Raw genomic sequence first — 16,245 nt, 5'->3', positions numbered from 1 at the left:
TTCTCATCCAGCCGACTCCAGAACCAATCAATCACAAAGTCCGGGTTTAGCTGCTCCGCCAGCCGATCATCCGAATGGATCAATACACCCACTCCGTTAGCTCATTAGCCCGTTAGCCGTGTCGACGTTAGCTCACTGCCAACCAATCAGAGGCCGGAGATTTGATTACATAAGAGGAGGGACAGCGAGGGTATTTCACAGTGTGAAGAGATGATGATGATGATGATGATGATGAAGGAGGAGTGAGACATGATCTCCAGCTGGTACACACATACACACACACACGCACGCACGCACGCACGCACACACACACACACACACACACACACGACTCCTGTTATTAAGTCACATCAACAACTAAACCTCTAATTAAACAAGATATTTATTGCCACACACACACACACATTAAAACACCCACACACACACACACACACACCCACACACACATTAAAACACACACACACACACACGCACACACACGCACACACACGCACACACACACACACACACACACACACCCACACACACATTAAAACACACACACACACACACGCACGCACACACACACGCACACACACGCACACACACACACACACACACACACACACACACACACACACACACACACTCCCTCTCTGCTGGGAGGTCATGTGATCTGTCCAGCTGGCGGTAGATGAAGAGTCAGCAGCTCCTCTGCTGTCGTCTCGTCTCCTCGGTTAGTCCACGAAGTGTGAAGCTGTGATTGGCCGACACTTAACAGGCAGCTCCTGATTGGTGGAGGACTGAGGAGGACGAAGACGCTGGTGTTCCAGAGTCCATCACAACACACCGAAGAGACGCTACCATGGAGATAGTATGAAGCTACCATGGAGGTACCATAGAGGTAGGACAGACAGACAGGTAGACAGACAGGTGGACAGACAGGTAGACAGACAGACAGGTGGACAGACAGACAGGTGGACAGACAGGTGGACAGACAGACAGGTAGACAGACAGGTGGACAGACAGGTAGACAGACAGACAGGTGGACAGACAGACAGACAGGTGGACAGACAGGTGGACAGACAGGTGGACAGACAGACAGGTAGACAGACAGGTAGACAGACAGGTGGACAGACAGGTGGACAGACAGGTAGACAGACAGGTACTTACTGGTGGTATTATAGTGGATGCCGTTGAACTGTTCAGGACAGGGTCTGGAGACCAGGTCTCCTGCTGTACTGCGAGGCCAACAGGTTCCTATACCGTCCACAGACAGATCACAATACACACCTGCAAAGAGGCAGTCAGACAGACAGAGAGACAGAGAGACAGAGAGACAGTCAGAGAGACAGACAGAGAGACAGACAGAGAGACAGTCATGGTATTTTCCAGGCTACTTAGAGGTTCTTAAAGTTACTCCTGTGTAGTACTAAGTACTTAGAATAATAATTAGGGTAGTTCTGGGAACCAGAGGGTAGTCCTGGGAACCAGAGGGTAGTCCCGGGAACCAGAAGGTAGTTCTGGGAACCAGAGGGTAGTCCTGGGAACCAGAGGGTAGTCCCGGGAACCAGAAGGTAGTTCTGGGAACCAGAGGGTAGTTCTGGGAACCAGAGGGTAGTCCTGGGAACCAGAGGGTAGTCCCGGGAACCAGAAGGTAGTCCCGGGAACCAGAGGGTAGTCCTGGGAACCAGAGGGTAGTCCTGGGAACCAGAGGGTAGTTCTTGGTACTTGAGTATCTTGTGTTGAAAGACAAGTCCAAAGTACTTAGACATACTCTCATCTTGCTAGTGTGGGTGGTTTGGAGTACTGCAGGGTACTTCTAGTGTGGTAAATTGTATTCCTGGTTGATTTTCTGGGATAATCCAGCCGATGTGACGCCACGAGTGCTTTAACGACGGCTAACGTTCGGTTAGAAATGGAGTCCGATAACGCCAGCCGCCACCACGACTCAGACTCCGACACAAACTCCACGGAAGCATCAAATAAACCAGAGTTATATCTGAAGCCGTCTGGAAGACAGCAATGTGACCGACGTCGGAGGAAAACTAGGATCAACATGGATTCATGGAGGAACGGTTTCAAAATTCTCCCTTTAGTAAAAAAACACTAAAACCTACAAAATCTTCAAAAAACCTTTTCAGAATAAAAACCCATGTTAAGACTCTTTAAAATGCATTTAGACCACACTGGGGAATCCTTTGTGAAAAGTGACTTCACCTGAGGTCTGGTAGCAACGTTACCGCCATGTCAAATATACAATAGAGTGGGTGCCTGGTTAGCTCAGTTGGTAGAGCGGGCGCCCATGTAACAGGCCTCAGTCCTGACCGCGGTGGCTCGGGTTCGAATCCGGCCTGTGGCCCTTTCCGCATCCACTCTTTCTCTCCCCCCCTTTCCAAGACTCTATCCACTGTCCTGTCAATAAAATGCTTAAAAATGCCCCCAAAAAATAACTTTAAAAAAATATATATATATACAATAGAGTGATATTGTGGTTTTAGCTGCTAATGTTGCTAACGTTAATCATTTCGCCTCACGTCTTCTGGACGTAGTGCGAGCTACAGGATGCTGACTGTCGTTGACTGAACGGCCACAGGTACAGAGGCCCTTTAAAGGTGAGATCCAGCAGTCAGCTGTACCGACCTGAGGAGTTACTGATGCTGAACGTCTGGTTCAGGAACGCCAACGTCCTCGCTGAGAGACCAGCATGCAGAGAGAGAAACAGAGGAAACAGAAATCAGCTGATCTTCTCTCCAGCTGGTCGACTGTGTGATAATAAAACACGTAGAACCAGAGACGGGGAGTTACCTGTCAGGTTGGTCGACAGCAGGATCAGAGTTTCACAGGTTAACTCTGCCGGAGAAACTCGTCCGCTCACCATCACCATCACCATCACCATCACCATCACACACATCGACTGGAAAACAGAGTTTCATTATGTTTAACAGCTTTATAACCAGGAGGACGTCTGTCGGTGCTCAGTCAGCGGTCTGGTTGACAGTAGAGTTCAGGGATGCACCAATACGAGTACCGATACCGAGCACCGATACGAGTACCGATACGAGTACCGATACCGAGTACCGATACCGAGTACCGATACGAGTACCGATACCGAGCACCGATACGAGCACCGATACGAGCACCGATACCGAGTACCGATACCGAGTACCGATACCGAGTACTTCTCTGTGCCAAAAGGTCTGCTTGGAAAGGCTCGGGGCGAAGGTGGCTCGCGGCCGCAGCTTTACAGCGCTCCCCGCCCGGACCTCGCCGCACCGTAACAGGGCTCCCTGCTCCCGGTGCGACTGTCAACCGGAGCGGACTGTCCTCTGTGCGCCCAAACCGCTTCGTGCTCCCAGGGTGGGGCTCGTCCCACGTAAAAGGCGCCAGGGGTCTGCGGCGATGTCGGCAACCCACCCGACCCGTCTTGAAACATGGACCAAGGAGTCTAACGCACACGCGAGTCAGAGGGTGAAAGCAAAACCCCGTGGAGCAATGAAAGTGAGGGCCGGGCTGGAGGTGGGATCCCGGCCCCGGTATCGGGTATCGGTGCATCCCTAACACTAACTGCTGATTAAACCATGTCTTTGTTTTAATGCGACCGCAGTGACCGTACGCCGGCCGACCCATTCTCACCAACGGGACGTCTCAGGAACGCCGGGAGGGAATTTATTCAAATTTAGCACAAACGCCAACTTGGACTTAAGCATGAACTATGATATAACATTGTCTTTTAATATAATATATTATAGAACTATGGAAGGTTAAGATAAAACTGACTCAAAGCTAACGCAGATATCAGTTTATAGAGATCAGGACTGTGATAATAAAACACTATACTGGATATATATACGTGTACTGTTCTTTAGATGATGTTCTGTTTGTTTCATGTCTCCTGCTTCACTCTTTATGAGCTCTGGACATTTAAATGACTCCATGTTTTATATTGAAGCTCGCTGACGGAGTCAGACAGACGGGTCTGAGACTGGTTCTACAGAATCTTTCATAACTACATTTAATATCACACAGACGGACGTCGTATCCTCACAGGAAACAGCCGGAATATATATAAACTGGGAAAAAAAAGTAGTTAAACTTGTGTTTGGTGGATTATTTCTCTGTTGTATCAATGCTAATGGTCATTGTATTTTACATGGTTGGAAAGCCTGTTTATTTACCTTCACAATGATGTCCAACTTGTAAGGATCATGCATTAGTGGGATGAGCAGCACAGCTGATTATGTGGGTAGCGCCCAAGAACCATGTTCCAAAATACTCTGCCAATGGTAAATATATATATATACATATATATATATATATGTATATATATATATCACAGGAACATCAATAATAATAAGACATCAGATGGTGAATATTTAAACTTTCTTATCTTCTGAGAGCAGGACTTAGTCTCTGAGCCGTGCGTCACCGCGGCAGACGGTCCGTCCATCATTCAACAACAACGTGATCATTTAAAACGGTCACATGACTGCAGCCGCTGCACCAACCGGCCTCTGCAGAGACTCGAACAGACGCTGACAGGAAGTGAGATGAGTGATCTGTACAGCAGGAACTGATCCACTCCACACTGACTCATTAGTTCACTAATTACATTCAGTAATTGAGGATTAATCAGCTGCGATGATGTTAATTATTCACTAATGTCTCTGATTCATAATTCTCTCTCATCGTGATCTGTTCTCAGATCTGTTCTGTTTCATTCACCTCTCAGAGTAAATCTGTCCTCAGAGGTTCATGTTGTGTTGCAGCAGCTAAATATAGACTCAGCTCAGTGGGAGGAGCTACAGCAGCCCTGCAGAGGAGCTCTGCTCCTATTGGATGATGCAGCGGCTCAGTGGGAGGAGCTACAGCAGCCCTGCAGAGGAGCTCTGCTCCTATTGGATGATGCAGCGGCTCAGTGGGAGGAGCTACAGCAGCCCTACAGAGGAGCTCTGCTCTTATTGGATGATGCAGCGGCTCAGTGGGAGGAGCTACAGCAGCCCTACAGAGGAGCTCTGCTCCTATTGGATGATGCAGCGGCTCAGTGGGAGGAGCTACAGCAGCCCTGCAGAGGAGCTCTGCTCCTATTGGATGATGCAGCGGCTCAGTGGGAGGAGCTACAGCAGCCCTGCAGAGGAGCTCTGCTCTTATTGGATGATGCAGCGGCTCAGTTTATGTCCGATGCCGACATTCATTTGAAATATCGACACGCTCTCATCTCAACTCGTCACATACGGACGCTTTGTATGAATGGAAACGGGTTCTATTAGTGCTTGATATCAGATATCGGGAGCAGCCACGGTGCCATTTTCTGAGTTTTAACACCAACAGAAGTAAAGTAGTTCCTCTCTGAATGAGCAGCTGTTTCAGTTTCCTCACCTCTGTTTAGCACCGATCACACGGATTCACCGAGATGTTAAGGAATGGAGTAATGGTAAGTTAATGATGAAGTAAAGAGGAACTCCTCAGTAAATATTCAGGATGACTCGGTTTTCCTTCTGTTCTGGTTTATTGGACATTTTTTGAATATTTTAAAACATGTTTCATCTTCAGTTATTATTTCCCAGTTTTGTTCTCTTGTTGACGTCTTTACGGATTCACTGATTCTCCTTTAATGACATGTTTCTTCTTTTTTTATGTTGTGAACAGTTTGAATTATTTACACTTCGGTTCTGACTCATCAGATTATTTTAGACGGCAGCTCGTCTGAACAGCCATCTGGTAGCTGATCAGGGTTTTACAGGTTTCTACTGAAGATACTAAATGAGTTCTTCGTCTTCGGTCTGCAGAATCTGAGCGGTCCTCATTGTCTGAACCACCGGCCTCCTCCAAACCCAACCACACCTGAACTCTTTACATATTCCTGTCTGTCATGATGACGCAGAGAGAGCTCAGGGATTTACTGACCGAGTGAAGATATAGAGGCTCACTGACACAGGAAGCAACAAGACGTGACTGAGAGTCCTCAGGTAACTGAAGAGGGACAGCTTCAGGTTCAGGGATCAGGTTGAGGTTGAGGTTGAGGTTCAGGTTTAGGTTGAGGTTGCGGTTGAGGTTGAGGGTTGGGGTTGAGGTTCAGGTTGGGTTGAGGGATGAGGTTGAGGTTTGGGTTGGGGTTGGGATTTAGGTTAAGGTTGAGGTTGAGTTTGCGGTTGAGGTTGCGGTTGGGGTTGAGGTTGGGGTTGAGGGATGAGGTTCAGGTTGAGGGTTGAGGTTGAGGTGGCGGTTGGGTTTGAGGTTCAGGTTGGGGGTTGAGGTTGAGGTGACAGTTGGGGTTGAGGTTGAGGTTGAGGTTGAGGTTGAGGTTGGGGTTGAGGTTCAGGTTGGGGTTGAGATTCAGGTTGGGGTTGAGGTTGAGGTTGGGATTGAGGTTGAGGTTACAGTTGGGGTTGAGATTCAGGTTGAGGTTCAGGTTGGGGTTGAGGTTGAGGTGGCGGTTGGCTTTAAGGTTCAGGTTGGGGGTTGAGGTGACGGTTGGGGTTGAGGTTCAGGTTGAGGTTGAGGTTCAGGTTGGGGTTGAGGTTCAGGTTGGGGTTGAGGTTGAGTTTGGGGTTGAGGTTCAGGTTGGGGGTTTAGGTTGAAGTTACAGTTGGGGTTGAGATTCAGGTTGGGGTTGAGGTTGGGATTGAGGTTGAGGTTACAGTTGGGGTTGAGATTCAGGTTGAGGTTCAGGTTGGGGTTGAGGTTGAGGTGGCAGTTGGCTTTGAGGTTCAGGTTGGGGGTTGAGGTGACGGTTGGGGTTGAGGTTCAGGTTGAGGTTGAGGTTCAGGTTGGGGTTGAGGTTCAGGTTGGGGTTGAGTTTGGGGTTGAGGTTCAGGTTGGGGGTTTAGGTTGAAGTTACAGTTGGGGTTGAGATTCAGGTTGGGGTTGAGGTTGAGGTTGGGGTTGAGGTTGGGGTTGAGGTTTGAGGGTGAGGTTGAGGTTGAGGTTTGGGGTTGAGGTTGAGGTTGAGGTTGGGGTTGAGGTTGAGGTTGAGGTTTTGAGGATCAGGTTGGGGTTGAGTTCAGGTTGAGGGTTGAAGTTGAGGTTCAGGTTGAGGTTGAGGTTCAGGTTGAGGGTTGTGGTTCAGGTTGAGGTTGAGGGTTGAGGTTGGGGTTGGGGTTGAGGGTTGAGAGTTGAAGTAGGGGTTGGGGTTGAGGTTGAGGGTGGAGGTTGAGGTTGAAGTTGAGGTTCAAGTTGAGGGTTGAAGTTGAGGTTCAGGTTCAGGGTTGTGGTTCAGGTTGAGGTTGAGGGTTGAGAGTTGAAGTAGGGGTTGGGGTTGAGGGTGGAGGTTGAGGTTGAGGTTGAGGGTTGTGGTTCAGGTTGAGGTTGAGGGTTAAGGGTTGAGGTTGAGGGTTAAGGGTTGAGGGTTAAGGGTTCAGGTTGAGGTTGAGGGTTGAGGTTGAGGTTGAGGGTTAAGGGTTCAGGTTGAGGTTGAGGTTGAGGGTTAAGGGTTCAGGTTGAGGTTGAGGTTGAGGTTGAGGGTTAAGGGTTGAGGTTGAGGTTGAGGTTAAGGTTCAGGTTGAGGGTTGTGGTTCAGGTTGAGGTTGAGGGTTAAGGGTTGAGGTTGAGGTTGAGGGTTAAGGGTTCAGGTTGAGGTTGAGGTTGAGGGTTAAGGGTTGAGGTTGAAGTTATAAAGTCCAAAAGTTAACATTTATTTTAAAAGATTGATGTAATCATTTATAAAATTCAGGAAATGTTTTTATCTAATGAAATATTCAGCTTTAATCTGTATTTGTTGGCGGAACAAATCACAAGAAATCGACTGACGAGTTCTATTCATTTAAAATTAAATAAAATAAATATATATATATTTTTCATTTTATTATATATATATTTTCTATTTCTATTAGAAAATTAAATGGGTTGATTGATTAATTAAAAAAGTTCTTTATCTGCTGTAAGGTGAATATTCAAAGTCAGATTTTATAATCCAGATTTATAAATGAGTATAATGTAAACCTGTGTAGAGTATTATATATATATATATGTATATATATATACATATATATACATATATATACTTATATATATAAAGAACATTAGGGACGTTGTGATTAAATCATCGCTCGATCAGACGGATGAAGAATCGACGTGTTTCTGTAGAAACTGACTGAATCAGAGTTTCTGTCTCTCAGCTCAGTTTCACTCCAGCTGTTGAAGCTGTTGAAGCTGTTGAAGCGTAGGAGGACGGAGGTCAGCTGATCACCTCACAGCCAGTCTGAAGCTGATTCACACAGCTCCTCTTCCTCCTCCTCCTCCTCCTCCTCCTCCTCTTCCTCCTTCTCCTCCTCTTCTTCCTCCTCCTCCATCTTCATCACCAGCATCTCAATACACATCTACAGTCTCTGGAGTTTCTATAATGTGGCTCAGTTTTCAGATTCTGTACTGGTCCTTGTTTCCTCATTCATACAGTGGAGGAAATCAGTATTTGATCCATTGCCGATTTTGTAAGTTTGCCCACTGACAAAGAAAAGAACGGTCTATAATTTTAATGGTAGGTTTATTTTAACAGTGAGAGACAGAATATAAAAAAAAATCCCGAAAACCACATCATATAAAAGTTATAAATTGATTTGTATTTTATTGTGGGAAATAAGTATTTGATCCTCTAGCAACCAACAAGAATTCTGTCCCCCACAGACCGGTTAGATTAGTCCTCTCGCTTTAAGAAAGTACTCCAAATCTCAACTCGTGACCTGTATAAAAGACACCTGTCTCAACTCGTGACCTGTATAAAAGACACCTGTCTCAACTCATTACCTGTATAAAAGACACCTGTCTCAACTCATTACCTGTATAAAAGACACCTGTCTCAACTCATTACCTGTATAAAAGACACCAGTCTCAACTCATTACCTGATATAAAAGACACCTGTCCACAATCAGATTCCAACCTCTCCACCATGGGCAAGACCAAAGTATCGATGATCATGAGAAAGGTGAGGGATCAGCCCAGAACTACACGGGAGGAACTTCTTAATGATCTCAAGACAGCTGGAACCACAATCACCAAGAAAACCATTGGTAACACACTACGCCGTAACGGATTAAAATCCTGCAGCACCCGCAAGGTCCCCCTGCTCAAGAAGGCACATGTACAGGCCCGTCTGTTAGCCAATGAACACCTGAATGATTCAGAGAAGGCTTGGGAGAAGGTGATGTGGTCAGATGAGACCAAAATCGAGCTCTTTGGCATCAACTCGACTCGCCGTGTTTGGAGGAAGAGAAATGCTGACTATAACCCCAAGAACACCATCCCCACCGTCAAGCATGGAGGTGGAAACATTATGTTTTGGGGTGTTTCTCTGCTACAGGGACAGGACGACTTCACCGCATCGAAGGGAGGATGGACGAGGCCATGTACCTTGAAATGTTGGGCGACAACCTCCTTCCCTCAGCCAGGACACTGAAAATGGGACGTGGATGGGTCTTCCAGCACGACAATGACCCAAAACATACGGCCAAGGCAACAAAGGAGTGGCTCAAGAAGAAGCACATTAAGGTCATGGAGTGACCTAGCCAGTCTCCGGACCTTAATTCCATATCAAATCTGTGGAGGGAGCTGAAGCTTCGAGTTGCCAAGCGACAGCCTCGAAACCTTAAGGATTTGGAGATGATCTGCAAAAAGGAGTGGACCAAAATTCCCCCTGAGATGTTCACAAACCTGGTGACCAACTACAAGAAACGTCTGACCTCTGTGCTTGCCAACAACGTTTCTCCACCAAGTACTGAGTCATGTTTTGCTAGGGGATCAAATACTTATTTCCCACAATCAAATCAATTTATAACTTTTATATGAATTGATTTTCTGGATTTTTTTTTTAGATTCTGTCTCTCACTGTTAAAATAAACCTACCATTAAAATTATAGACCGTTCTTTTCTTTGTAAGTGGGCAAACTTACAAAATCGGCAAGGGATCAAATACTGATTTCCTCCACTGTGTGTATATATATATATATATATAGTATAGTATATACAGTGAGGAAACAGCAGCAGAGCTGAAGGGGATGCGTCCTGCGGGAGCGAACAGCTGTGACATTAAACCGGAGCGGCGTTCCTCTGAACGATGGCGTCCCAGAGGATCAGCTGACACAGCGCTCAGAGGAACGGAGGGCAGTGAAGGCAGCACAGCAGCTCCTCATTACAACTAATAATCCACCACAGAAGAAGAAAGAATCCAACATGTTCAATGCCTAGCCTCTCCCCCCCCCCCTCAGAGATCAGGTACCGGGATCAGGGATCAGGGATCAGGGATCAGGGATCAGGTACCGGGATCAGAGATCAGGGATCAGAGATCAGGTACCGGGATCAGGGATCAGGGATCGGGGATCGGGGATCAGGGATCAGGGATCAGGGATCAGGTACCGGGATCAGGGATCGGGGATCGGGGATCGGGGATCGGGGATCAGGGATCAGGTACCGGGATCAGGGATCAGGGATCAGGGATCAGGGATCAGGTATCGGGATCGGGGATCGGGGATCGGGGATCGGGGATCGGGGATCGGGGATCAGGGATCAGGTACCGGGATCAGGGATCAGGGATCAGGTACCGGGATCAGGGATCAGGGATCAGGTACCGGGATCAGGGATCAGGGATCAGGGATCGGGGATCAGGGATCGGGGATCGGGGATCAGGGATCAGGGATCAGGTACCGGGATCAGGGATCGGGGATCAGGGATCAGGTACCGGGATCAGGGATCAGGGATCGGGGATCGGGGATCAGGGATCAGGGATCAGGGATCAGGGATCAGGTACCGGGATCAGGGATCAGGGATCAGGGATCAGGGATCAGGTACCGGGATCAGGGATCAGGGATCAGGGATCGGGGATCAGGGATCAGGGATCAGGTACCGGGATCAGGGATCGGGGATCGGGGATCAGGGATCAGGTACCGGGATCAGGGATCGGGGATCGGGGATCGGGGATCGGGGATCAGGGATCAGGGATCAGGTACCGGGATCAGGGATCAGGGATCAGGTACCGGGATCAGGGATCAGGGATCAGGGATCAGGTACCGGGATCAGGGATCAGGGATCAGGTATCGGGATCGGGGATCAGGTACCGGGATCAGGGATCAGGGATCAGGGATCAGGTACCGGGATCAGGGATCAGGGATCAGGGATCAGGTATCGGGATCAGGGATCAGGGATCAGGGATCAGGGATCAGGTACCGGGATCAGGGATCAGGGATCAGGTACCGGGATCAGGGATCAGGGATCAGGGATCAGGTATCGGGATCGGGGATCAGGGATCAGGGATCAGGGATCAGGGATCAGGTACCGGGATTGGGGATCAGGTATCGGGGATCAGCCGGTGGGCAGCAGCACAGTCCTGCTCAGCTAAATAACGTAGCTAACAGCTAACAGCTAACGTTAACGGAGGTTGCTCTGAGTTACATTATGATGTGATCAAACTCTATTCAGTAAAATGAGTACTGGCTGGTTTACTGTGTTCTGATTGGTCGGTTTCTCTCTCTTGTCCTTATTCTCATTATTCGTCCTCTGGAACTCAGTGAAACCTCAGCTGTGTGTTCCAGTGTGTGTTTGTGTGTGTGTGTGTATGTTTTTCAGTGTGTGTGTGTGTGTGTTTTTCAGTGTGTGTGTGTGTTTTTCAGTGTGTGTGTGTGTGTGTGTGTGTGCGTGTGTGTGTGTGTGTGTGTGTGTGTGTTTTTCAGTGTGTGTGTGTGTGTTTTTCAGTGTGTGTGTGTGTGTGTGTGTGTGTGTGTGTTTTTCAGTGTGTGTGTGTGTTTTTCAGTGTGTGTGTGTGTGTGTGTGTGTGTGTGTGTGTGTGTGTGTGTGTGTGTGTGTTTTTCAGTGTGTGTGTGTGTGTGTGTGTGTGTGTGTGTTCTATATATAGAATGATGTACGCTGGTGAAACGCCAGCCCCCCCCCCCCCTCCAGTTATACATCGCCTCTCTGTTTCGGTTCCCTCAGAGACAGGAAACACATTTCATTTATATCAGGACACAAACTTCCTGGTTTTAAACATGAAACTCATAAACACAATAAACTGTCAATAAAGGCTCTTTAGGCTCAGAGAAGTACTCGTATCGGTACTCGGTATCGGAGAGTACCCACATGGAAGTACTTGTACTCGGTCTGAACTAAAAATGGTAATAATTAGATATAAACTTCATGCCTGATTTCTGTAAAGACTAAAGCAGACTGTGTGTAGACGTCCAGGTGTGTTGCTCCGTCAGATGTGTTGCTCCGTCAGGTGTGTTGCTCCGTCAGGTGAAGCTGATCCCCAACAGGAGGAATACATTATCATATATTACAGAGTCTGTGCTTCAGGATCCTGACGGCTCAGAGAGCTGCAGAGATTCTCTTCAGGACTATTTTTAAGTTCAGCTTCACTTCTCTTGACGTCTGGAGACACTTTAACTTCTGCCTGACTGGAGCTGAACATGTGGAGCTGCTGCTGAACTCACCTGTCTACTGATTAGATACTATAACAGACTCTGGTGCTGATTCTATATTCTGATTTATAGTGATTGTTGTTAACTTGTTGACCTCTAGACCATGAAGGGAACAAGATGAATCATTCACTTCTAGAGACTTTTACTTCTATAAATCTCTAAATGAATCCAGTAAAATGTTTGATTTTCAGCATGTCTGTAGTCAGAGACGTCCTGAAGTCAAATAGATCAGGATCATTGACAGGAATTATTGATTACATTGATTATCCATCAACCCAGAAATCAAAGAATAAAGACATTTCCCTCACAGATTAGTGGGATTCTCTTTTTAATCTATAATGTTTTATACTTCTGGTGAATATAATCCATCAATCTGGTTTCCATAGATGTATTTAGTATAAACAGTTCCCTTTGTTAACACCTTATTTTGAAAAGTGGACGTAGTCCCACGTGTCTACTTCCTCTAACTTCTCCAAGGTGGTCTCTAGCTCTCCCGTCAGCTCCGTTCTCTTTATCATCCATGGTCAGCTCCATCGGGGCCGTTTCAATGCAGAGAACACAAATGTCAGTATCTGGGTGCTCTACAGTCGTAGCGTCGGCCCATTTGACCACGGAGACGAGAGCGACGGCCGGCTCCACCGCCACGTTACCGCCATACCATAACGTTACCTCCATACTATAACGTTACCTCCATACCATAATGTTACTGCCACACCATAACGTTACCGCCATACCATAACGTTACCTCCATAACGTTACCTCCATACCATAACGTTACCTCCACACCATAACGTTACCACCATACCATAACGTTACCTCCATACCATAACGTTACCACCATACCATAACGTTACCGCCATACCATAACATTACCTCCATACCATAACGTTACCTCCACACCATAACGTTACCTCCATACCATAACGTTACCTCCATACCATAACGTTACCTCCATACCATAACGTTACCACCATACCATAACGTTACCTCCATACCATAACGTTACCTCTATACCATAACGTTACCTCCACACCATAACGTTACCTCCATACCATAACGTTACCTCTATACCATAACGTTACCTCCACACCATAACGTTACCACCATACCATAACGTTACCTCCATACCATAACGTTACCTCTATACCATAACGTTACCTCCACACCATAACGTTACCACCATACCATAACGTTACCTCCATACCATAACGTTACCTCCATACCATAACGTTACCTCCACACCATAACGTTACCGCCATACCATAACATTACCTCCATACCATAACGTTACCACCATACCATAACATTACCTCCATACCATAACGTTACCTCCACACCATAACGTTACCTCCATACCATAACATTACCTCCATACCATAACGTTACCACCATACCATAACATTACCTCCATACCATAACGTTACCTCCATACCATAACGTTACCACCATACCATAACATTACCTCCATACCATAACGTTACCTCCACACCATAACGTTACCTCCATACCATAACGTTACCTCCATACCATAACGTTACCTCCATACCATAACGTTACCTCCACACCATAACGTTACCACCATACCATAACGTTACCTCCATACCATAACGTTACCACCATACCATAACGTTACCGCCATACCATAACATTACCTCCATACCATAACATTACCTCCATACCATAACGTTACCTCCACACCATAACGTTACCTCCATACCATAACGTTACCTCTATACCATAACGTTACCTCCACACCATAACGTTACCACCATACCATAACGTTACCTCCATACCATAACGTTACCTCTATACCATAACGTTACCTCCACACCATAACGTTACCACCATACCATAACGTTACCTCCATACCATAACGTTACCTCCATACCATAACGTTACCTCCACACCATAACGTTACCGCCATACCATAACATTACCTCCATACCATAACGTTACCACCATACCATAACATTACCTCCATACCATAACGTTACCTCCACACCATAACGTTACCTCCATACCATAACATTACCTCCATACCATAACGTTACCACCATACCATAACATTACCTCCATACCATAACGTTACCTCCACACCATAACGTTACCTCCATACCATAACGTTACCTCCATACCATAACGTTACCTCCATACCATAACGTTACCTCCACACCATAACGTTACCACCATACCATAACGTTACCTCCATACCATAACGTTACCACCATACCATAACGTTACCGCCATACCATAACATTACCTCCATACCATAACATTACCTCCATACCATAACGTTACCTCCACACCATAACGTTACCTCCATACCATAACATTACCTCCATACCATAACGTTACCACCATACCATAACATTACCTCCATACCATAACGTTACCTCCATACCATAACGTTACCTCCATACCATAACGTTACCTCCATACCATAACGTTACCTCCATACCATAACATTACCTCCATACCATAACGTTACCTCCATACCATAACGTTACCTCCATACCATAACGTTACCACCATACCATAACGTTACCTCCATACCATAACGTTACCTCCACACCATAACGTTACCGCCATACCATAACATTACCTCCATACCATAACGTTACCACCATACCATAACATTACCTCCATACCATAACGTTACCTCCATACCATAACATTACCTCCATACCATAACATTACCTCCATACCATAACGTTACCTCCATACCATAACGTTACCTCCACACCATAACGTTACCTCCACACCATAACGTTACCTCCACACCATAACGTTACCACCATACCATAACGTTACCACCATACCATAACGTTACCTCCACACCATAACGTTACCACCATACCATAACGTTTTTACGATAACTTTTTTTGACATTTTTCAGAGTTTTATTCAGACATATATTGGCCATATTTCTGACCCTCCAACATTTTAGACTCTCTGAGGTTTGTTTTGGTTGACGGATACGGAACGGATATGACGTCACGTTACTCAGACTACCACAATAAAAGATATGACGTCACGTTACTCAGACTACCACAATAAAAGCGGTAACTTCCTTGTAGCTCCTCAGAGACTCAGATGAAGCAGATAGATCCATTCTGGTGTTAAAACATCTGGTTAGAAATCATTAAAATAAAAAATCTAGATACAGAGATTAATCTATTTTATATCCTCCTGCTGTCAGCTCTACTCAGAGTAATCAGAGTACTTCACTACAGAGTACTCAGAGTACTCAGAGTATTTCACTATATCATCATCATTGAGGCTGTTTTCAGTAGAATATTAACAGTAAATTAAAAACAATAAAGTTTTATCCGAAAACATTCAGGAAGGTTCTTTATTATTATTATTATTATTATTACTATTATTATTATTATTATTACTATTATTATTATTATTATTACTATTATTATTATTATTATTATTATTATTATTACTATTATTATTATTATTATTATTACTATTATTATTATTATTATTACTATTATTATTATTATTATTACTATTATTATTATTATTACTATTATTATTATTATTATTACTATTATTATTATTATTATTATTATTATTATTACTATTATTATTATTATTATTATTACTATTATTATTATTATTATTATTACTATTATTATTATTATTATTATTATTATTATTATTACTATTATTATTATTAATATTATTATTATTACTATTATTATTATTATTATTATTATTATTACTATTATTATTATTATTACTATTATTACTATTATTATTATTATTATTATTATTACTATTATTATTATTATTATTACTATTATTACTATTATTATTATTATTATTATTATTATTACTATTATTATTATTATT

General features: G+C 45.0%; 1 protein-coding gene across 2 annotated transcripts in view; it reads right to left on the bottom strand.

Annotated features, from left to right (window-relative positions):
- The window catches only part of crhr1 (corticotropin releasing hormone receptor 1), a 34,405-nt gene that overhangs the window by 17,543 nt on the left and 617 nt on the right, over window positions 1-16,245 (bottom strand). For both annotated transcript variants that reach the window (XM_037791431.1, XM_037791432.1), the window contains exons 2-4: window positions 2,788-2,896; window positions 2,623-2,673; window positions 1,153-1,272 (exon numbers count right to left, since the gene is read on the bottom strand). In XM_037791431.1, coding sequence (XP_037647359.1) covers window positions 1,153-1,272; window positions 2,623-2,673; window positions 2,788-2,896 — 280 coding nt within the window. The remainder of the gene's footprint in view (window positions 1-1,152; window positions 1,273-2,622; window positions 2,674-2,787; window positions 2,897-16,245) is intronic.

Source organism: Sebastes umbrosus, chromosome 14 (genome assembly GCF_015220745.1).
Source record: "Sebastes umbrosus isolate fSebUmb1 chromosome 14, fSebUmb1.pri, whole genome shotgun sequence".
Taxonomy (NCBI): Eukaryota; Metazoa; Chordata; class Actinopteri; order Perciformes; family Sebastidae; genus Sebastes; species Sebastes umbrosus.
The sequence above is the reverse complement of the archived record's forward strand: the minus strand, read 5'-3'. Positions and strand labels throughout refer to the sequence as shown.